The following is a 22,184-nucleotide window of genomic DNA, read 5'->3' as shown; positions in this document are numbered from 1 at the left end:
TCCAGCTGGGCTCGCTGCTGGGCTGCCCTCCGGCCCCGGGCCCGCCAGCGCCGAAACCAGGTCCTGAGACAGCCTACGACAGGTCCGAGTCAGTGTGCTCTTATATGAACGACTATATCATGGGCAAAGCAGAGCGTGGAGAATGGAGGAGGCCCTGGGGGGCAGCGTTGGGGTGTCAGCCACACGGGGTGAGATCACCACAGATGGACACGCCTCTGAGGACAGCTCCGGGCACCCCAACAGCCGTGAGCACCGGGACCGGAGCCAGGCCTGCTCTCTGCTGGTGCGCCTGTCCCGTGGGCCCATGAGCCTCAGAGACCACAGGTGTGTCAGGGCCCACAGGGCTGCACGAGCGCCTATGGCCCGGAAGGCCCTGGGCCCCACAGACGGCCTGCTCTGTGGGAGGAAACCGAGGCGCAGAGACTGGCGAGCAGCCGAGCCAGGCAGGGCCGTGGCCTGCATTCTTTCTATGTCACCAAGTCTCACTTTCTCCTGCTGATTATTTTACTTTGGATTTTTCCTTTTCTCAGGCCCCGAGAAAAGTGTCTTTCAGAGACAACAGAAGAGGGTTGATACCAGGGCACTGATGCCAAGATAGGGTGCCCTCCAGCACCCACAGGCGGGGCAGGGAAGGCTGCGCTCACGGGCCTGGAGGCCAAACATTAGTACTAATGCCAACACTGCCTGGCCCTCATGGCACCCCGAGACGCAGGGAGCATTGTCCCCACTTTACAGATGGAGAAATGGGGGCTCCGAGGACGGGCCCAGGTTGCACAGCCAGCATCTGCAGTGCTGTTACCTCAGCAACAGGAAACCCACACATGAGGAGACAAGACTGCAGGGCAACAAGCGTCCTGGGTCCTTCACACCCTTCCCTCAGCTCCAGGGCCCGCTTACCCCTCGCCAGCACCCGCTGAGCCTCCCGGAGGGCACAGTCCGCCCGCTGCCGGCGGTAGATCTGCACCGCCGCAGCCTCCCGCCACCGGGTCAAGACCTGCGGGCAGACGAAGCGCAGAGGGGCGGTCACAGCGTGTCCGATTCCTGGGGACACTGTGCTCTGCTGGCAGCTCCTCAGGGAGGAAGCCAAGCGGCAGACATACGGCGCTGCCACACGTTCCCGGAGGCACATGCCACCCACAGGCAGGCAACAGGGGAGCCCAGACCTCGGGGGCGGCCTTCCCTACCGAGAGTTAACCGTCACCCCGCGCCATGAGGACGCGAACGGGCTTCCATTCTGATATGGAGACTGTACGTCACGTGTACACTTCCTATGAGACCTACGAAGTCACAGTAGTAGGTCACTTTGAAAAGAAGTCGAACATCCAGGGGACACCTGGTGCCTGCTCCCCAAACAATCACAAACTCCACTCACCCCAAAAAGGCCATAAAGCCAAGCAGAGTCCTGACCCTCCCTCCAGGGCAGGGGACCCGCATGCCAGCCTCCGTGCTTTCCTGAGAACAGCCTGGGCCGGACCGCACATCGCTCTCCACCGCGCACGTGTCAGAGTTGTCAGGAGCTCCCCCTACCAGGCCTGCCAGCTGGGCTCCCACAACTGCTTCCTTCTAAAGCGTCCCTGCGCCCAGGGCCACCTGTCACTTGAGTCCCTTCTGTCTTGCAACAGGTCATCTTCCCACAGCCACACCCTCCCCCCCCAGCATGTGAAACCAGGCCCCACCGATGACGACCAACAGCCTCACATTCCTGGGATGCTCTAGGCCAGTGGTTCTCAACCTGCCTAAGGCCACGACCCTTTAATACAGTTCCTCATGTTGTGGTGACCCCCAATTTCATTATTACAAATTGAACATAATTAAGGCATAGTGATTAATCACAAAAACAATATGTAATTATATATGTGTTTTCCGATGGTCTCCCTGTGAAAGGGTCGTTCAACCCCAAAGGAGTCGCGACCCACAGGTTGAGAACCGCTGCTCTAGGTTTTCCCGTAAGTGCCCCAGCCACACCACCTGTGAGGCTGAGGAGCAGGAGCGAGTGTCCTCTTCGCTCAGATGGCACCGTGACTGCCGGTCTGTCCCGTGGGAAATCCCACACGTGTGGAAAGTACTAGTTGTGACACAAGCAGCTCGCTCACTAGGTGCTATTCTGTTTTAATGAACACTGGCTCATAATTCAATAAACAGAAAGCCCGCCTGCTCACACGGCGAGGACGTTACCCCGTTTTCTAGTTCCTTGTTCAGTGCGAATCCCTGGCACCACCTCCCACGCCACCGACTTGCAGAGCCCTCACCTTGAGGCACAGGCCCCTTCGGTAGTGAGCCCTCGCTCGAGAGGTTTTCCTTGCTTCCTCCACGCAGGCCGCTGCATTCTCCCTCCAGCGACGTAACACACACCTGCAGGCCCACAGGCCAGGACGGGGGCGGGGGACACCAGTGTGGAGAGATGGGGTGAGGTTCCTGGGAATCACTGCTGGTTCTGCAGCCCCCTCCCACCCCCAATCAAGGACGCCCTCTGCCCAGAACATTTCCCCACGGGCGTGTTTATGTTGACTGGGACGCGCGCCCCAAGGCTGCTGAGTCCTACCCTGTGCCGGGATGGGGCAGCCCTGGGGACCATGCGGTGGACAAGACCAAAGGTCACATCCTCGCACATGTGTGCGCTCCAGGGAACACAGCGTTGTAACAGGTGATGACAGGACAGGAGAGTCATGCTGTGACCCAGGAGTCAGTGCAGGGCTCCCTCTCCCCATGCCACGCTGTCTGGAGAGCTGAATCGACATACAGGGCCCGGAAGGAGGGACAGTGATGTTTAAAGTCCCCAGGCCCCTCACACACAGGTGGCCTGACACAGTGTGCAGTGAGCAGACACAGGAGGAAACGGAAGGGCGGACGGAGGGAGGCCTGCGGTAGGAGTGAGTTCAGAGCGTGGCTTAGCAGGACTGGAGGACGGGCTGGGGGACTGGCGCCGAGCGGTGCAGGTGACCAAAGGCGTCCCAGACACAGAGGGTGCTGGCAGTGAGAGGTGCCACGGGGAGTCAGGGAAAGGTCTGGAGAGCCAAGCAGGGAGGCCACTGACTGGGAGCTGAGAGGCCACGGGAGCCATCGCAGCCTCTGGAGCAGGAGGTGCTACACCGGTGCCTCCTTCAGGCCTGAGGTGGGAGGGGGAGCGCTCAGAGCAGGGCACGCGGGGCGCTCAGACACGCAGGTGAGCTGCCTCCCAGGGGCCCGGCCCTGCATGTAGCAGGGGTTCTGGGCACAAGGGGGGAACCGGTGAATGGAGCGCTGGCTGTGGAAAAGCCAGAGCTATGCTGTGAGCTGCACGCGGCAGCCAGGCCCACCTTGTGCCTGCCCCGGACAAAACTCTCCAACCTGCCTGGTCAGGAGCCCGGCCCCACGCTCGGGCGGCAGGGGACGCCGGGAGACTCACCGCAGCAGCTGCCTCTGGTGCTGGCTCTCCCTGGCCGCCACCTCTTGAAGGACACTCCGCACGCGGCTCTGGTAAGCCTGCAGGAGACCAGGACTGGAGGCCACCCTGGGCCACAGCTCTCTCCATTCCCAGGCCGCAGGGGTTCTCCATGCCCAGAGCTCACACCCACCAGAGGGGCGGAGAGACCCCAAGGCCCCCGGCTGGGAGACCTCACCCACAGTCAGACCCCTGGGCTCCTGGGCACAGGCCACTCTGAACAGAAGGCTGGAGCCTAGACAGCCCCGTGTTTCCTTTTCTGGTTTGTGTTTGCTGAGCGAGGAGGGAAGGACTGAGCCCTGTGCTGTAAGACCCCGTCCAGGACACTCACTCTGGTGGAATGACTGCTCTGAGGGGCGGGAAGAACAGGAAGGGAAACCGCCTTCAGGGTCCCCCTCTCCCAAGGCAAGGGGGCGAGGAGGAAGCAGCAGCGCCTACCCTCCAAGTGTGCAGTGCCCGGTGCAGCAGGGTGTGCTGGTGGTGCAGGTCTGCGCGCATCAGCTTCTGCCGCTCGGTGCCCCGCAGGGTCAGGCACTGCAGATAGAGGCCCGGCCAGAGGGGAGGGCCGAGGAGGACAGGCTCAGCTTTGCCTCCAGGTACACGCAGCTAGGGTGAGCTGGGGGAGGGCAGGACACCTGGGAGCCCCGGCTCCCTTATCTATAAATAGGTACCGTTAGGGGTTTTGCGGGGATCAATGGGGCCAGGGCCTGACTTGGGGTGAATATTTCTGCCCAGAGCAGGGTACCTATCATGGTTAGACCAGGAATTTCAGGCTCAGGGAGTTCAGGTAGGAACAGCCCAGCGCGTAAGAGAACAAGGAATTCTGAGTCTATCATCTTGGGAGGCCAGGTTCACGTTTTCATCTGCTGCCCGGCCCCACCCCACGCTCAGGGGCTTGCGGTCTGAGGGACGGGGGATGAGCCCGTCCTGCGGCTGAGTCACTGACGCCCAGCTCCACCTGTCCCCAGCCACACGGGGGTGGCGCCTGTGCCAAAGCTTACCTGCCTCCACCTGTGCCAGGCCCCGCGCAGGAGCCGCGCTGAGAGGAACGCTGCCGCCAGCACCCCGCCCGTCTTCCTGTGGGGAGAGAGTGGGCACTCAGTGCTGCAGCCCAGACTGGCCAGGACCCAGCCGAGGGTGCCCCTCACACTCCCTGGCTCCTGCCTAGTGGTTCTTAAATGTGGGGAGTCAAGCTCCACTCTGAAGAACGGCCAAAGGATTTGGGCTCTTCACCCAGGAGCGTGCACGTGTGATCACGTCTTTGCAGATGACCTCGCGGGGCTCCAAGTACCACGGAGGCCTAGTCACGTGCAGGAGGCGCCATGTGGCCGAGCTGAGTGGGGGAGAGCCTCACAGCCCCAAGGGGATCCAGAAAGGCCTGAAGCAGGACAGTGCCTGCAGTGCACCCGCGGGCTCTGTCCCCACTAACCACTTGATAGGCAAAACCTGCTGCCCGTGGCCCTGGCTACAGCTCTGCTCCGTGCCGGGGAGGGTCCATGACCCCCAAGGAAGCCCGTCAGTCTGTCCCTTGGCCACGGTCACTTCACATGGGCCCCAGTCAGCAAGCAGGGTGCGCCCACGCACAGGACCCAGAGGCACAGGCACGTGAGGGTCCTCTCACCACAGCCCTGGTTGTGCTCAGACTGTTTCAGGTTGAATTTTCGGAACTTAAAACCAGAGTCTGGGCCAGTGATGGCGAACCTTCTGAGCTCGGCGTGTCCGCATTTTGAAAAACCCTAACTTAACTCTGGTGCCGTGTCACATATAGAAATTTTTTGATATTTGCAACCATAGTAAAACAAAGATTTATATTTTTGATATTTGTTTTATATATTTAAATGCCATTTAACAAAGAAAAATCAACCAAAAAAATGAGTTCGCGTGTCATCTCTGACATGCGTGTCATAGGTTCACCATCACTGGTCTAGGCTAACGTGACCCTCTGGCTGGGCACTCAGATCTGACAAGTGCTGCTACTACAATCAAAGCTGGTCTGAGCCTGGACGGTGTGGCTCAGTGGTTGAGCATCGACCCAGGAACAAAGAGGTCACAGGTTCAAGTCCAGGTCAGGGCACATGCCTGGGTTGTGGGTCCCCAGGAGAGAGTGCGCGGGAGGCAGCCAATCAAAGATTCTCTCTCATCATTGATGTTTCTACCTCTCTTTCCTCTCTCTCCAAAAATCAATAAAAACATTAAAAAAAAAAAAAAAAAGCTGGTCTGAGATGGGAAAAGCCAAAGGCAGAAAAGCGACCACTCACTCTGATCTGAGCCCTTGGGCGCTCTCCCTCCAAGTGGAGAAAGCCGTCCTGAGACTCGCCTGGCGGTGGTGGGCACGGGCCACTGCTTGCCACTGCTGCTCCTGGCGATGTGCTGCCGCCCGCCGGTGCCATGTGGACCAGCACCTGCACAGGAGCTGCCGCTCCGCGTGAAGGATGGCCTGCCGCACGATGGCAGGGAGAGAACAGAAGGGGTCGGGTCAGAGGGGTACAGGAGCCAGCTGCCCTCGCACAGAAGCCACCTGTGCAGAGGAAACCAATGCCCAGACCCTGGCCCTGCCCCAAGTCCTGGTCACAGGCAGGACGTCCTTAAGGGGGTCTGGGTCCCAGGCGACGTCCTGAGGAGAGGAGGCAGTGAATGCAAAGGCTTGTCTCGCACCTCCTCAGGGGAAGCCACGTACCATTCTCTCTGCCAAGCGGTGTTCTTGATGCCGAAACATCTTCTGCCACCAAATAGCAAATACTTGCTTCTCTAATGTCTCCCTATGTAAATAATAATAGAATGAGAAGTTCCAAATGGGTTTTCCTCTTACACTGTGCTTTTAAGAGACAAATAAGCTTATCTAGGGAGAAAGAAAAGGGGAAGAACAGGAAAAATAGCCAAAAACCCCACAACCACCAATTCTTTCCAAGTATTTCTGGTGCCAGCCAGGCACTCACAGAGTGTGAGCAAGACTCTGAGACTGTTCTTCTGCAGTCCATGCTGAGTTACCGCCAGTGCTCACGGTTCCTAGCGAAAGCTGCTCCAGGCCAGGCTGACCCGCAGGACACACATCCTTGGGCAAAGCTGTGAAAAACAGATGCCTGGCCCTAGCTGGTTTGGCTCAGCGGATAGAGCATCAACCTGCAGACTGAAGGGTACTGGGCTCAATTCCGGTCAAGGGCACGTGCCCAGGTTGCAGGCTTGATCACCAGGAGGGGACGTGCAAGAGGCAGCCAGTCAATGATCCTGTCATCATTGATATTTCTATCTCTCCCTCTCCCTTCCTCTCTGAAATCAGCAAATATATCAAACAAAACAAACAAACAAAACCAGATGCCTGGCCCCTAAGGCTGCTGAGCAGGCCTGAGGCTGCCCCGGAAGCAGCCGGCAGACAGGGAGGTAAGTGGGAACCACTGCTGTCACCTCTAGATGGGTCCTAGACTTATCACTGACCACTGAGTGAAGCATGTAAACATCTGATCACCATGTTGTACACCTGAAACAAATGTAATACTGTGTGTGAACTGTAATTGAAAAGTGTGTTTTTGTTAATCCTCACGTGAGGACATTTTTCCTGTTAATTTTTAGAGAGAGTGGACGAGGGGAGAGAGAAAAAGAAATATCAATGTGAGAGAGACACATCAACTGGCTGCCTCGCCCCACCTGCCGAGGATCGAATCCTCCTAGTCAAGATCATGGCCACTTCTCCCAATGCGTGTCCCTCCCTCCCACCTCTGTCCTAAGCTGACCTACACCATTACTCAGGGCAATCTCCAAAGCTGTCATTGCACTGGCTGCACGCACCTGCCCGTGACTGATCCACAGGATCAGGCCATCACCTCGGTCCTGTCCTCCTCATTTGTCTACTCGGCCACCCATCCCCAGCCCCCGGCTCGCAGCCACGCCTGCCCCAGGTCCTTCCCTCAGCACTAGCGCTGAGCCCTCGAGCTTGTGGCTGACACAGCTGAGGACACGAGATCTGTTCTCTGGAACTGTTTGTTCTTCAGTAGTTTCTTGCGTAACAGTCTTATCTCCCGCAAAGTCTTTAGAAAGAGCTCCCTCCCTGGACTTTGGAGTCCGGGAGCTGAGTTTAAACCCGGGCTCTGCTAACGACGGCCTGCGTTACCAGGTGGGTCATTTGCCATGTGAACTGGTTCTCTCAGGACTGCTGGGAGATGGACGTTATTAACGTGATGACGATGGCACAGGCACACGAGTCTCTCGATTGGTGGCTTCCTTTCTCCCATCACACCCTGCCCACCACAGTGGCAGACACACAGCTAGCGGTGAATCATTCCAATACATTCCACCCACATGCAGGAAGGACCTGCTGTTGGGCGAGTTTGCCCCTGTGGCCACTAAAAAGAGGTAGCTCTGCTCCTCGCCTGTCCTCATTTCAAGACTCCACAAAGTCAGGTCTAGCGGAGCAGGGACCACACGCTGCAGGGAAATCACACTCCAGGGGGCCTGCCAAAGCAATGCAAGGTCCCCCACACTCGGATTCAGAACGCTAATGGGCAGTTTTACTGGAACGCACTGTGGCTTGTAATGAGGGGAGGGACATAAAACCCAGCCTGCTCTGAAAGCATCTGCAGTGAAGCTGGATAAACGTTTCCCTGGGGAGGAGGCTGGCCGTCTTCCTGCGAGATGAGATCAGTGCGAGCACATTGATGTCAGAGAAAAATCAATTCGAGAAAATCCAGGAAGAGCCTGGGCCCGGGGGCTGCGAGGCTGAAAGGCACCGCAATGGCCGTGTGGTGGCTGAGGCAGACCCTGATGCCGCCTTGCGTGTACCTGTGGAAGCGACACTGCCCAGCCGCGTACCTGTGGAAGCGACACTGCCCAGCCGCGTACCTGTGGAAGCGTGCTGCTCTGGCCTCCAGGACACTCTCCTGCAGGCGCCATCGCCACAGTCTCCTCCACGCCTGGAAGGCTGCGGGCAGGGTTCTCTGCTGGAAGTGCCTGTCTGCTCTGGCCTGTAGCAGCTGAAGTAAAACGAGTGACCTTTATTTGTATTTTACATTAAAAAAGAAAATGACCTTTCTCTTTTTATTGATTTCACAGAGAAATGGGCAGGGAGAGAGAGAGAGAGAGAGAGAAGCATCAATGATGAGAGAGAATCATGGACCGGCTGCCTCCTGCAGGCCCCACACTGGGGATCAAGCCTCCAACCCGGGCCTGTGCCCTGACCGGGAGTCAAACCATGCCCTCCTGGTTCATAGGTCAATGCTCCACCACTGAGCCACAGCAGCTGGGCTACAAAAATCTTTTCAAAGCAAAGGAAACGTAACTAGAGTGTAAGCCAGCAAAGCGACCTGCGGTGAAGTGCTCCCTACCTCCTTGTCTCGCCTCTTCTGCATACGCTGTAACCACCACCTGACACACCTGCGTAGCAATGTTCTTCTGAAATAAAACACAGAACACCAAGGTGCTGCCCAGCCCATTCCAGGTTCCTGCATTTCTGTTTTGTTCTGAGGCAGGTATATTCAGTGTAGTTATATCATGAGTGTTAAAGGCACCCCATACGTTTCATTCTAGGAGACCCCCAGTGGGGGGTCGTGCAGGAGGCAGCTGATCAGTGATTCTCTCTCACTAATGTTTCTGTCTCTCCATCTCCCTTCCTCTCTGAAACCAATTAAAAATAATAAAATGAAAAGACACCTGTCTTTCTCTCACCACTCCCCTTTAAAAAAAAAGGGAAAAATGCTCCAAAATCAGACCTATAACTGCACATTAGGTGGATCAAAGTGTCTTTATAAGGGGGATATACTAAACAAGCCTGGCAGCAAAAATTGATAGTGGTTACCTCTGCAGCGCAAGACCAAGGGGTTGGAGGAGGGTCCCAGGTACCTTTCATTTAACCCTCTACCTTCCTTCCTGGACACCGAGTTTCTCCTCATGCACATGTGTACACTCACATATTTATTTTAACGGAATGATTAACTCTAAAAAAACTGAAGACACTCTCTGCACCCCTCAAGACGGCACCACAAATATGCCCCTGGCCTGAGCCGCCTTCTCTTTTTTTTATTTTATTAATTTTTTACAGAGAGAATGGGAGAGGAATAGAGAGCCAGAAACATCGATGAGAGAGAAACATCGAATAGCTGCCTCCCGCATACCCCCCACCGGGGATGTGCCCGCAACCAAGGTACATGACCTTGACCGGAATCGAACCCGGGACCCTTCAGTCCGCAGGCCAATGCTCTAACCACTGACCACACCGGCCAGGGCCCGAGCCTTCTCTTTAACAGCACTAACGCATGACTTCTACAACGTGAACACCATTAGAGCTCCAAGGATTGAGGCGGCGAGCCAGCAGGCACATGCTTCAAACCATGGTGGCCAAGAGCCGGTACAAACATCCTCATTCTACCTCTCCTCTGAGCAGCCAAGAGAACACAAGCTCAGGACCAATGGTTACTGCAGGGACTGCCTGAACCTGCTCAGGGGCACACGGAGGGGTAAGCACTCACTCCTGGGGAACAGCGAGTCTGTCCAGGCAGTCCCAGGAGATCCCCAGGCGAGGGCCAGAGTCCCTACCTGTGGTGGTCCCAGGCAGCCTGCAGTAAGGGGCGCTGCTCTCGCTCCTCCCTCTGCTCGATCCGAGACTGCCAGAGGTTCCAAAACCGGCGCAGCAGCTGAAACAAAACAGAAAAGAAGCAAAAATTTATTACTGCAAACTAATCTCTCTTAGCCTATTAGCTAGCAAACCCCCACACCAAGACTGTAAGGTCCCCAAAGCAGAAATGACCTCAATTGGGAGCACGCAACATACAACAGGCTTGTGGGACGACTAGGGTGAGGCTACATGCAGCTATTCTGGGCCAACCAAAAAGCAAAAGGAAGTGTCTTCCAATCTATGGAAATCAGGAGCTACTTCTCATCAGGGCCTAGCAGCCGAAAATGCCATTGTAGAAATTAGAAGTGATCTTAGCACATTTTACTGCCTATGAAGTAGTCTTGCCAAAAAAAATGTTTAGCTGCAACTTCATCAAGCCCTTAGATCTAACTTCTAGTTTATGGGAGTTGCATAGAAAGAAAAAAGGAAAATCAAATGTCATCAAAAGGAAACAGATAAATCAAGAACATTGGAAAACTGTACAAAATAACTGGTGTTCCTTTTCAAAAAGTCAATGTCATTTTTTTTAATATATTTTATTGATTTTTTACAGAGAGGAAGGGAGAGAGATAGAGAGTTAGAAACATCGATGAGAGAGAAACATCGATCAGCTGCCTCCTGCACATCTCCTACTGGGGATGTGCCCGTAACCCATTTGCATGCCCTTGGCCGGAATCGAACCCGGGACCTTTCAGTCCGCAGGCCGACGCTCCATCCACTGAGCCAAACCAGTTTCGGCTCAATGTCATTTTTTTTTAAAAAAAAGGTGTACATGATGCTGAGTGAAATAAGTCAGTCACAAAAGGCTAGTACTGCAAATAGGAAGGACCCAGGGCAGTCAAATTCCTAGAGACAGGAGAATGGCGGTTGCCAGGGGCTAGGGAGAAGGAGAATGGGAGCTGTTAATGGGGACAGCGTTTCAGTGTTGCAAGATGAGAAGAGTTCTGAGATGGTGGTGATGGTTGCACAACAATGTGAATGTGCTTAATGTCACTGGACTGTAAACTTAAAAATGGTTAATATGATACATTTCATGTATCAAACTACTCTTTATGTTTTTTCTATGCATTTGAACATTTTCACAATTAAAAACAAAGCAAGAGCCCTGGCCAGTGTGGCTTTGTTGGTTGAAGCATCATCCTGTGAACCGAAGGGCCACAGGTTCGATTCCAGGTCAGGGCGCGTACGCAGGTTGCAGGTTTGATCCATAGTTGGGGCGACTACAGGAGGCAACCAATCGATGTTTTTCTCTCTCTCCCTTTCCCTTTCTCTCTAAAAACTCAATTAAAAAAAAAAAGACAAAACAAGAAAACCCCATCCTTCTGCACCCACAAACACAATCTCTAAGTAGAGACAGAACGTTTGTCGTCCTGAGGTAACTCACCCCTGATGAGAACAGTTGTACAGACATACAGTGCAAACCAACCAGAGCTGCCTGGAGTGGGGGCTTAACCCATATTCACTGGGTCAGGGTTGGAAGCCACAGTCCCTGACCTGTGATTCAAACACCAACTTTCTTAGCCAACAGATAAGTGGGATTAAACCAGGGTTTCTCTATGGCTGGGATGGCATATTGAGGAGACGAGCACTGAGGTTTCAGCATCTATGGGTCTGGGGACAAATCTGTAAGCACAAAGGTTAACACGAGAAGGGCCACCAGGAGGGCCCCTGCGGCAGAAGGCCCTCACCCCGACGTCGTGCTGCTGGTGAGCGAGATTCCTTCTCATGCGCTGGAGGCGGGCGCGGGTCACGTTGCCTCTGAGGGCTCTGAAGCAGAAGTGCTGTGGAAGGCAGAAGGACACACGGGTCACCCATCTAAGTGGCTGCCACAGTAACAGCAGCGCCCGAGTCCGGTGGCCAGGAGCTCAGTCACAGCTGCTCCCAGGTCCCTGAGAGCGTTTCTCTGCTGCGTGTCAACTGGGAGTCTGATGCACACACAGTAGGTGAGGCCGCACAGTAGGCACTTAACAAACAGCTGTGCACAGTGATGCACAGGAACAAACACGCCCTCCCGCTGACCAGCAGAGACCCCATGGCCCAGATGGGAACACCACAGACAAAGGTGGAAAACATCAACTTTGCCTCTCAGGATGGAGACAGACTTTTAGCCTATGATGTTTTGTTTTAAACTACGTGGGGTCACGTCTATACCTGCAATTATAAATGCAGTTTTGCAAGAATGGAAGAGAAGGAATCCTTGGTGAGTCAGGGGTTGGGGAAGGGGCAGGACAGTGGGCCTGGCTCTAGTCCCATCGATGTCTTTCCAGTGGCCTAAGCCAAGCCCATTCCCCCACGGCCTGGGCTTCAGTTTCCCGAGACAGAAGTAAAGGGATCAGGGGTTCTCACACTGTGCTCTGCGGAGCCCCCGGGACACTGAAAGTGTTGGGCGAGGGTCGGGGAGAGAACAGGTTCTATGCCCAGACCTTCTCCCATCCTCCGCATCTCTTCTTTGATCAATTTCACAGATTAGCCTTCCACTGTTAAACAGGCCCGCCGTGTACCAGTAAAAATCCCCAGGACTACAACATCCCTAAGATTCCTTTACAGTTCCAAACGGGGGGAGGCGGGGGGGACGCATTACCATCTCTGATGCAGAGTGAAAACAGGGACACCCACATAGGGGAGGGCTCCACGGTGACGCCCACATAGGGGAGGGCTCCACGGTGACGCCCACACAGGGGAGGGCTCACATGCCCAGAGGCACTGAAAGAGCATGTGGGTCCAGGGCTGCTGAGTGGAGGCTGGAGCAGGGCTACCCGCTTACCAGCAAGCGGCGCCGACAGTGCTCCTCTGCCCGCTTCCACCGGGCAGTGTCCTCTGCACACAGCAGCACGTCTGCCAGGAGTTAAGGCCTCTCATCTCCTCAGGGTTCCCACCCCCACATGGTACAATCCTGCTGACCCACCGAAGGGTTCTGGCTGTAGGGATTGAGGGACTCTTGTATGAATAGCCCCAATTTAAACGAAAATTTCTAAAAGAAGTCAATGGAGAGCAGGACTATGAAAGTGTTCAGAACTGCTGCCCGTGTGCCCCTGACCCTTGTCGTACAGGCGGCTGAGCTGAAAAGGATACAGTGCTTCCAGTGAGTGAAGGCCCGCCGCAGCGCCACCCTGCCGGCCAGCGCCTGCACCCGGGCGTGGTGAGCGTGCCAGCTCTGCCTCCGCTGCCAGGCCCACTGCCAATCACAGAAGTGCGTCTGAAGCACTGTGACGCGGTGGAATCGCTCAGCCATCTCTGCAACACAGAACGTGACTTCGTGACTTCGCTGCTGCCCCTCCCGCCTGGGCAGTGAGCAGGCAGCGTCCCTCACACCAGCTGACCCCACCACAAGCAGCCAGCAGGGCTCCAAGCAGTTCTCACGAGGAACCCTGGACTACACGGTTTCTGAACATGGAGGGACCTCAGGAATCCCTTCACCACATCTCTTCTGTCCAAGGAAAGAGAAAAGGTGGGCGTTTCAGGGAAGAGGATGCTATGAAATCAAAGCGCTGAGGCTCCTCGTCACTGCTGACGAGTGAGAACGGTGACTGCTGCTTCCAGACTCCGCTCTACTCTGCCTCTTGGCTAATGTCTCCTGGACAGGACTTCAGGGACCGAGTCCATGACACACCATTCGGTCAACTGCTGGCTGCGGCTTGTGGAGCTCTCCGTCAGGCTGACGCAGGCTGCCAGCTTCACTCCCTTTGAACACTGACTAGCTAAGGGCCTGAGGAGCCGGCGTCCGGGAAGCGAAAGGGAGCGGGTCCTGGACGAAATGTTGTAACTGGAGGAACGTTAGTCTGCAGCTCATCACTCCTAACGCTCTGGGCTTGGGCAACCAGGCAGTGGTCCCATCACTATTCTCAAAGGACACATTCACTCTCCCCAGAGCGCAGGAGCCTAGAGATTTCTGCAGGGAGGTCGAGGTGAACGCTGGAGAGCCCGACCCGGCATCGGACACAGAGCTTGAGTCACTTCTGCGTACGCTGAAGAAATGAAAGCACAGAAGTACCGGTGACCATGACCTATGCATGTATTATTACTTCTGAACTCTCACTGGTAAAGAAACAATTGGCACAGAGCTAACACGACTCACCATCTAAATCACAGGCATCCCTGAAACTGGGGACAAACAGAACAACCCAAATACCCATCGACAGAAGAATGGCTACGGTAGATTAAGATAAGCCACCCTATTAAGTACAGCCACTAAAAAGAATGTAGCATTTATGAAGAATAAAGACACAGGGTCATACAGGTTAGTTGTATGGGGAAAAAGCCACATACAAAATCGCATGTATCATATTAACCATAACAAAAGGGTAAGTTATAGTACCTTTAAAACTCTACTGAAGCCCTAGCTGCTTTGGCTGTGGAGAGAGCGTTGGCCTGCAGACTGAAGGGTCCTAAGTTCAATTCCAGGCAAGGGCACATGCTCGGGTTGTGGGCTCGATCTCCAGTAGGAGTGCAGGAGAGGCAGCCGATCAATGATTCTCTCTCATCATTGATGTTTCTCTTTCTCTTTCTCTCTCTCTCTCTCTTTCTCTCGTCTTCTCTGAAATCAATTAAAAAACATTTTTAAAAACCCTATTGAATAAAATATATGCACAGAAGAAACTAAGTGTGAACTGAGGATTACGTACTTTCCTCCTCAATCTCCCTTTACCAGGACTTGGGGCACACTCTGGTGCTCTCCCTCCTTAATATATTAGCTCCACTGGCGGAAAGAAAGTGAGAATTGTGACCCGACCCTCTGTCTCTCGAGCCCGGGACTTCCCGCTCACCGTTCTGCTGTCTCTTTACCCTCCGGGCCTGCAGGTAGTCAAGCCAGGCCTTCAGACATCTGCACTTCTGCCAGTGCCGATGGTGTTTCACTGCACAGACCAGCTTCTGTCTCTCTCTCTGGACATGCAGGAGCTGTTCCTGCCACCGTGACCAAGCCTGAAAAATAAAGACAAGACAACATCAAAGAAGAGGCAGGAAAGCAGAGGTGAAGTACAGGTGAGGGAAACAGACACAGACACACACGCACACGCACAGGAAAGGTAAAAATCAGACACAAGGAAGTGGCAATCCCTAAGCAGGATCATAAGCTATGGGAATTTGGGGTGAAAGCATCTTTAAGAGGGTCATCCTGCTTCCAGAAAGTAAGTTTTTTTTTCTGGATAAAGAACAAAAATAAAAATGAATCATCAAACCAACGAGCAGACAAGAAGCAGGGACAACTGCAGGGGTGACCTGATGCATTCGGATCTGGGACAGGTGAGAGCCTGCCTTTTCCTCCTCAGTGGGAGGAGCCTGCTATCAAGAGGCCCTTTCTCAGACGTGTTAGTTTCCAGGAACTTTATCGGCCGAAGCTGAGGTCCACAAAAGGACCCCAGAGGACAACCCGTAACGCACACCCTCAGGAGACCTCCAAGCACGCTCAGCGAGACTCATGCCCTAGTTGCAAGATGACTGTCTCAGACAAGACTTCGTACCTTCTTAAACCTGCACCACCTCTTCGCCTTCCTTTCCTCTCAGCTGAATACCATTCTTCCTATTTCACCAAGAAAATAAAAGCAATCAAAAAAAAATTTTCTCAAGCTCCCCCCCACTCTACCCACCCACCCATCTGCCCACAGGCTCTGCCTTCTCTCCTGTGAACTCTGGATAAACTGCCCATGCTCCCATCAAAGGTCACCCCTCTAACTAAGTATACATCCCACCTTCTCTCATCTTCTCAAGATGACCTCTCTGGCCATTCCGACTTCTACATCATTGATTTTCACTCTCTACTAAATTTTCAAAATCAGCATATGAATATGCTACTATTTCTCCCATCCTAAACAATATTGATGTATCCCTAAGGGATGTGAAAACCAAAAGCAGCCCTAGCTGATTTGGCTCAGTGGATAGAGCGTCGGCCTGCGGACTGAAGGGTCCTGGGTTCGAGTCCAGTCAAGGGCACATGCCCGGGTTGCAGGCTTGATCCCCAGTGTGGGGCGTGCAGGAGGCAGCCCATCAATGATTCTCTCTCATCATTGATGTTTCTATCTCTATCTCCCTCTCCCTTCCTCTCTGGAATCAATTTTAAAAAAAGAAAATCAAAAGCAATAGGTAACCCTTCATTGGACCTGGACCTGACACTGAAATAGCAACAATATATGTATATCTGCATATAAACTATGTTAGTTATTATTGTATCAATATTAAATTTCATGGATATTGATATTGTTATGTGTGCCATGCATATGTAATATACATGGAACACATATATGTCTATTAACATCCTTATTTTTAGGAAATAATAAGCTAAAGTAGTATAAACTTTATGTCTGCAACTTTAAAGTGTCTCAGAAAATACATTGATATACTTAGATAAAGCAAATATGGCAAGATATAAACAATGCTTAAACTAGTGAACAGAAGATAGTATACACCTTTTCCGTGACTTGGTATTTGTTAAAAATAAAAAGTGTGTGTGGGGGCCGGGGGGGTAGGGGAGGTAGCTTACTGTCATAAAAACTTTTTTTTTCCAGAGAGGAAGGGAGAGGGAGAGAAAAGCATCAATGATGAGAGAATATCATTGATTGGCTGCCTTCTGCACACCCCCTGCTGGGGACTGAACCCACAACCCAGGCATGTGCCCTTAACTGGAATGAAACCTGGGACCCTTCAGTCTACAGGCCGATGCTCTATCCACTGAGCCAAACCAGCTAGGACATAAAAATACTTCTTAAAAGAAATCAGTAATTCGCAAACCAACCAACTGGCAACCCTCTCTAGACCAGTGGTCGCCAACCTTTCAAACCTCACCGACCACCACTTTGCCAGCGGCTAACACTACGTTTCTTTCCCTTCCTTTCCAAACTCTAGAAAAGGCTGCCTGTTTCCTGATTTCTCTTCTCCCATGAAGGTGTCCTTGAACCCTCTTCCCCATCAGGCGTACTGAAACTGCTGTCATTCGTGATCTCTCCAGTTCCCCAATCCACACGTCAAATCGCAGCCCTCAACTTCCCGGAACTGGCAGAAACATGGGACAGCTGGTCAAACCGTCCTTCCCCGGCTCCCAGGATATCACGGTCTCCCTCTGCTCCTGCTGCTGATCCACAGCTCACAGGCTCAGTCCTGGAACCTCTCCACCACCAGCTGCGTGCCTAGGACTCCCAGATCTAACTACATCCAGGTCTGGGCCTGTCCTCACTACTCCACACACATATCCAACTGCCTTCCTGGCACCTCCGGATGGGATTTGAAAGGCCTCCCAGGCTGAAAACATGTACCTCTTCCTAATCTTTCCCCACAAACCTGCTCCTTCCTCCATCTGCCCAATTTCAATAAATGGCAACGACACTGTTCACTTAGTCCTAAAACATGGGACTCATCTTGGAGTCTCTCTGAAACTTCACATCTTATCTATCCATTGACACATCCTGTGGACAATACCTTCAAAACATACCCAGAATCCAACACCAACTTGCTGTCATCCTTGTCCAAAATCTCCCCTGGAATCTGATAACAGCTCCTTATCTGTTCTCCCTGCTTTTAGCCTTGACATTCAATGGTCTATTTTTAACGCAGCAGCCACAATGATCCTTTTTCGTTTGTTTTGCTTTATGTCTCTTACACCTCTTTATTTTATATGACTATTTCCCTCCTCCTTTTTTTTTCTCTCTCATGCCACCAATTTGTTAGGGATACCAAGTCATTTACCCTATAAAATGCCCCACATTTTAGATGTGGCTGGCTGTCTCCTCCAGGTGCCTGACACTCATTCCTCTGACCCCTGTATTTCCCTGAACTGATGGAGTCAGGTTCCAATTTTTAGACAAGAACCTTTCTCAAGTGGTGCTAGGCATTTCCCATCACACTGCGTCAGGAGGCCCATCGTGGCTGGCTGCCAGTGTTCTGTGCCAGACTGCTCAGTGGCAGCAGCCTGATCCCTCCGTTATATTTCCCCATCGTCTTTTCACCTGGTGGTTGCTGCCCAGATCCACTTTTTCATTAGGAGTTACAAGCAGTGATTTTCTAATTCTAGTGCTTTTATTATAGCTGGAGTTCTATAAAGAAGCCTACTCTCTCATTAACCTCGTTTCTCAGAGGTTTGCATAGGAAAGGCAGGATAAATTGCTTGATTTTTACTTTCATTAATTTTCAAAGAATTGAATTAAAGCTCTCACAACACAAATTGTGACCAATGAGTTCCTTTTTATGTCTCATTATGAATGCATACATTTTTATATACTTGATGTGTTTTTAATCCACTATAGTCGTTATTCTTTTTTGATGCTCAAACTGTTCTAGCTTAAGCCTATGGGAGCCCTGATACAACTCCATTAACCTTTGTGAATTTACACCCTTCCCAGCACGCTACATCGGAGGCCAGCGGTTTTCAACAGGTGTGCCGTGAGAATTTTTAAAGCATGCAACACCTATTTAGTCAGGGGCACTGAACTATTTTTCCTTAGATTGACAAATTAAAAAAAGACCACAGCCAACACACAGCGGTCCAGTGTGAACGCCCCATCTTGAACAATATATAGGTCATGTACAGAGTTGCATTTTATTGGTTACATCACATAAGGTTGCATCTGATGGGCTATACCTTGGTCCCAGAAATCCTTATATACAAGTATATATACAAGTATGGGCACGTGATATTTTGGTAAAAAGTCACTTTATGGAGCATCTGAAATCTTGCTTCCCTGGCATGTGGTCTGTTTGGCTCAAATACACTCAAATCAACTCCCTTTTTTTTTTTTAATTGATTTTTAGAAAGAGAGAGAAACAGCGATCCGTTTGTTCATCTTATTTATGCATTCATTGGTTGCTTCTTGTATGTGCCCTGATCAGAGATCGAACCCACAACCTTAGCATACTGGGATAATGCTTTAAGCAACTGAGCTACCCAGCCAGGGCCTCAAATCAACTCTTTAAAAATTTTTTTAAAAAGTCATTGTGGAGCCGAAACCGGTTTGGCTCAGTGGATAGAGCATCGGCCTGCGGACTGAAAGGTCCCAGGTTCGATTCCGGTCAAGGGCATGTACCTGGGTTGCGCGCACTTCCCCAGTGGGGGATATGCAGGAGGCAGCTGATCGATGTTTCTCTCTCATCAATGTTTCTAACTCTCTATCTCTATCTCTCTCCTTTCCTCTCTGTAAAAAATCAATAAAATATATTTTAAAAATAATAATAATAATAAAGTCATTGTGGAGCAAAAAGAGTAGGTAATTACTATTATTAGTTTTTGTTAAGTCAATCAGAATTATACCTACTTTTTGTTAGATTGGCAAAAAATATATATTTTTGGTATGCTGCAGAATTTTAGTAATTAGTTTACGTGCCAGGAGATGAAAAACATTGAAAATCACTTCCTTAGGCTTATGATGTCTATTTTCAGCTCTAGATCTGAAATCAGCCATTTCTCAACACACACACACACACACACACACCCTCAGTTCCTTTCAGTGGGAAATAGCAGAGACCACAACTTGGGCTCTCAGTATGCCAAATGCTGTGTTACTGCCGCTGCTTCTAAGACTTTTCAATAAGTAGATTTTTTAGGTAAAAAATTTTTGAGTCCATATTGATACTTACAGTTCCAGTTTCAGATTTACAGGGCTCTTGTTTTTTTCTCTTACCCTGTAAATTGTGACTCCTGATGATACTGCCATGGTTCTCTGCTTGTCTTACAATGTAGCTATAATCATTTCAACCTAATCCCAAAGCTGCTACTAACAGTAAGACTGCTGGATAGTTTTAGGTTTCTGAGCAGTCCTGTGTCCTTAGCCTACATCCCACCAGGCAGGAACAGTCCAAATGCTGCATTTTGAAGCCCCTGAAGTAACGATTTTCTCTGTGTAGTCACTGCTACCAACTTGGTACGTGTGCTTCAGTGTCTTAAACCCTAGGGTTGTTTTCCTTTCCAATTTCCCTTTGGGGGTTTATTTTTCCATTGTTTTTCTTGAAAATATAAGCAAACACACTGTCTAGTTTCTGTCCCTTCCTTTCTTCCTCAAAAGGCAGCAGTAATGAACCAGAGGGTCCTATGAAGAGGACCCACTCAAAGCCAATAGCCACACACACACACACACACACACACACACACACACGGAGTAAGAGCCAAAGCCTTTAAAGGGCACAGCCTACAAAGCCCTACAATCTGCCTCCTGTCACCTCATGATCTACCTGACCCTTCCCTCTCCCTCCCTCTCAATTGGGTCCCTGGGCCCCATTCTAAAGTGGGGTGGGCGAGGGGTATAGAGAAAGCCCCCTTCTAGACACACACCAACAAGCAATTCTTGGACACCAGCAGGGTGTCCAGGAATTCAACTCAATTCTGACACTATCTACCCAGAGGTAGCAGCCAACATTGCCGCCAGTGGTCAATACGTCTACAATGGCTGGTAAGTCCTCAGAAAGTATGTGGAGAGAGACAAGCTTCGGTTGGAACGTGGGAGTGGGCAGAAGAGAACACGAGGTGCGAGGGCTCTGGGCCCACTTAGCTGCTTGGAGCTCTTTTTTAAAAAAAATTTTACCACATTTATTTCACATCATGATTTCTTAGTCCTTATTAAGTGGATACAATTTGGGGACATAAATACTACCTCTTCCCTTTCTTGTTGCATACGAATTAGTAGGGGTAGGAAGAACAGATATTACAGAATAGGCCAGGGAAGAGGAAAGATAGTGTCGAAGAGAAGAGAGTGTTTATATGAACCCGTCCATAAGCAGTACCAACCAACCATGTACAAAGTTGACCCCATGAAGTGTTTTCTTCCCATGTGGACTTCTGAAAGCATGAAACAATTTGAGATCATATTCAACATATTAATCATACAGCATCGCAGTGCAAGTTTCCCATCAGACATGATGAGTATATTGGAGCTGACTCTTAAATTTAGCTCAGAGCTTCTTGTTTTTATTGCCTTTTTTAAAGTTTTTGTTTGTTACTGCACTTTTTTAAAAAATCCTAACCTGAGGATATGTTTTCCATTGATTCCAGAGAGAGAGGAAGGGAGGGGGAGAGAAACATGGATGTGAGAGACAAATATAGATTGGTTGCCTCACACATGTGCCCCAACCGGGGATCGAACCCACAACCTTCAGGTGTATGGGACGATGCTCCAACCGAGACACCTGGCCAAGGCTGAACTTCTTTCTCTTTAAGTTACAGTGACATTCAATAATTCATTTATTTCAGGTGTACAACATAGTGGTTAGACATTTACATAACTCACAATGTGAGCTCCCTGATACAGCCAGGACAATTTTTAAAAAGAACAAGAATAAGAAGATCCCTTTCATAGATGGAGACTTAGAGCTGTACAGCAAGGTGAGGAGGAGGAGTGAATGGCTAGCATTCACCGAGCATTTCCACATTCCGAGCACCACCGCCTGGGTGTGGGGCTTCACAACTTGGACAAAGGACTCACCTGCAGCTTGAGGCTCAGGGCCCTGTGCTTCACAGCTGAGGCACAGAGAGCACGTCCCACCCGGACCTGTCCCAGCTGCCGCCTCCACTCGCTCCACCACGCCCTGCCGAAGAGCACATTGAAGATGGAACCAGTCAGAAAAAGTCATGCAGGAAAGAGAAGGGGAGTGAGGGCTGGGCCTCACTCTCAGCTCGTCCCTCTGCCTCTTGGCACCATGTCCAGATGGGAATGTTAGAGTCACTGCTAAAAACGTCAATCGAGGCATTTTAAGCCCTCAATAAATATACACCGAGTAAATAAAATCATGTAAAAATAACCATTGTAGACTCTAGTAGAATTACATACTTCAGAATCTTACAATATTTGCTGAATAAATTTTAAATCATTTCAAAATTATTTTAAATAACTTTCTGTATGTCCATCCTATGTTAAAATATTTTACAAATATTATCTTAAAAGTGTCTCCATGACAACCTTGAAAGATACTTAATGGTGTGCCTATTTCACAGATGAAAAAAGTGAGACTTGGAGAGGTGAAATGACCCAATGATACATGTTGGGAGAGGGATGTGAACCCAATCCAGTCTCGCTGGAAAGCCTCTGCCCTTATCCATCCTACATACAGTGCCCAGGTAGGAGCACGGTTTGGCATCAGAAAAATGCGTTTACAACTTACATGAGCTTGAGTAAGTTACTCAACCTTTCTGAACTTACTGTATATCTTAATCTGTACAAGAAAACTTCTTTTACAGTTTATGTTGAGGAT

General features: G+C 51.1%; 1 protein-coding gene across 1 annotated transcript in view; it reads right to left on the bottom strand.

Moving 5' to 3' along the window:
- SFI1 (SFI1 centrin binding protein) overlaps positions 1–22,184 on the bottom strand; it is a 39,636-nt gene that overhangs the window by 5,784 nt on the left and 11,668 nt on the right. Inside the window, exons 7-22 of the mRNA XM_015562841.1 lie at positions 21,419–21,521; positions 14,786–14,942; positions 13,095–13,256; positions 12,787–12,857; positions 11,711–11,803; positions 9,944–10,041; positions 8,737–8,803; positions 8,255–8,385; positions 6,099–6,180; positions 5,680–5,858; positions 4,423–4,498; positions 3,860–3,955; positions 3,386–3,462; positions 2,250–2,352; positions 898–994; positions 7–73 (exon numbers count right to left, since the gene is read on the bottom strand). Coding sequence (XP_015418327.1) covers positions 7–73; positions 898–994; positions 2,250–2,352; positions 3,386–3,462; positions 3,860–3,955; positions 4,423–4,498; positions 5,680–5,858; positions 6,099–6,180; positions 8,255–8,385; positions 8,737–8,803; positions 9,944–10,041; positions 11,711–11,803; positions 12,787–12,857; positions 13,095–13,256; positions 14,786–14,942; positions 21,419–21,521 — 1,659 coding nt within the window. The remainder of the gene's footprint in view (positions 1–6; positions 74–897; positions 995–2,249; positions 2,353–3,385; positions 3,463–3,859; positions 3,956–4,422; positions 4,499–5,679; positions 5,859–6,098; positions 6,181–8,254; positions 8,386–8,736; positions 8,804–9,943; positions 10,042–11,710; positions 11,804–12,786; positions 12,858–13,094; positions 13,257–14,785; positions 14,943–21,418; positions 21,522–22,184) is intronic.

The sequence above is a fragment of the Myotis davidii genome, unplaced genomic scaffold, assembly GCF_000327345.1.
Source record: "Myotis davidii unplaced genomic scaffold, ASM32734v1 scaffold478, whole genome shotgun sequence".
In the NCBI taxonomy this organism is placed as follows: domain Eukaryota; kingdom Metazoa; phylum Chordata; class Mammalia; order Chiroptera; family Vespertilionidae; genus Myotis; species Myotis davidii.
Note: the sequence above shows the minus strand (reverse complement) of the source record. Positions and strands in the feature narration are given on the sequence as shown.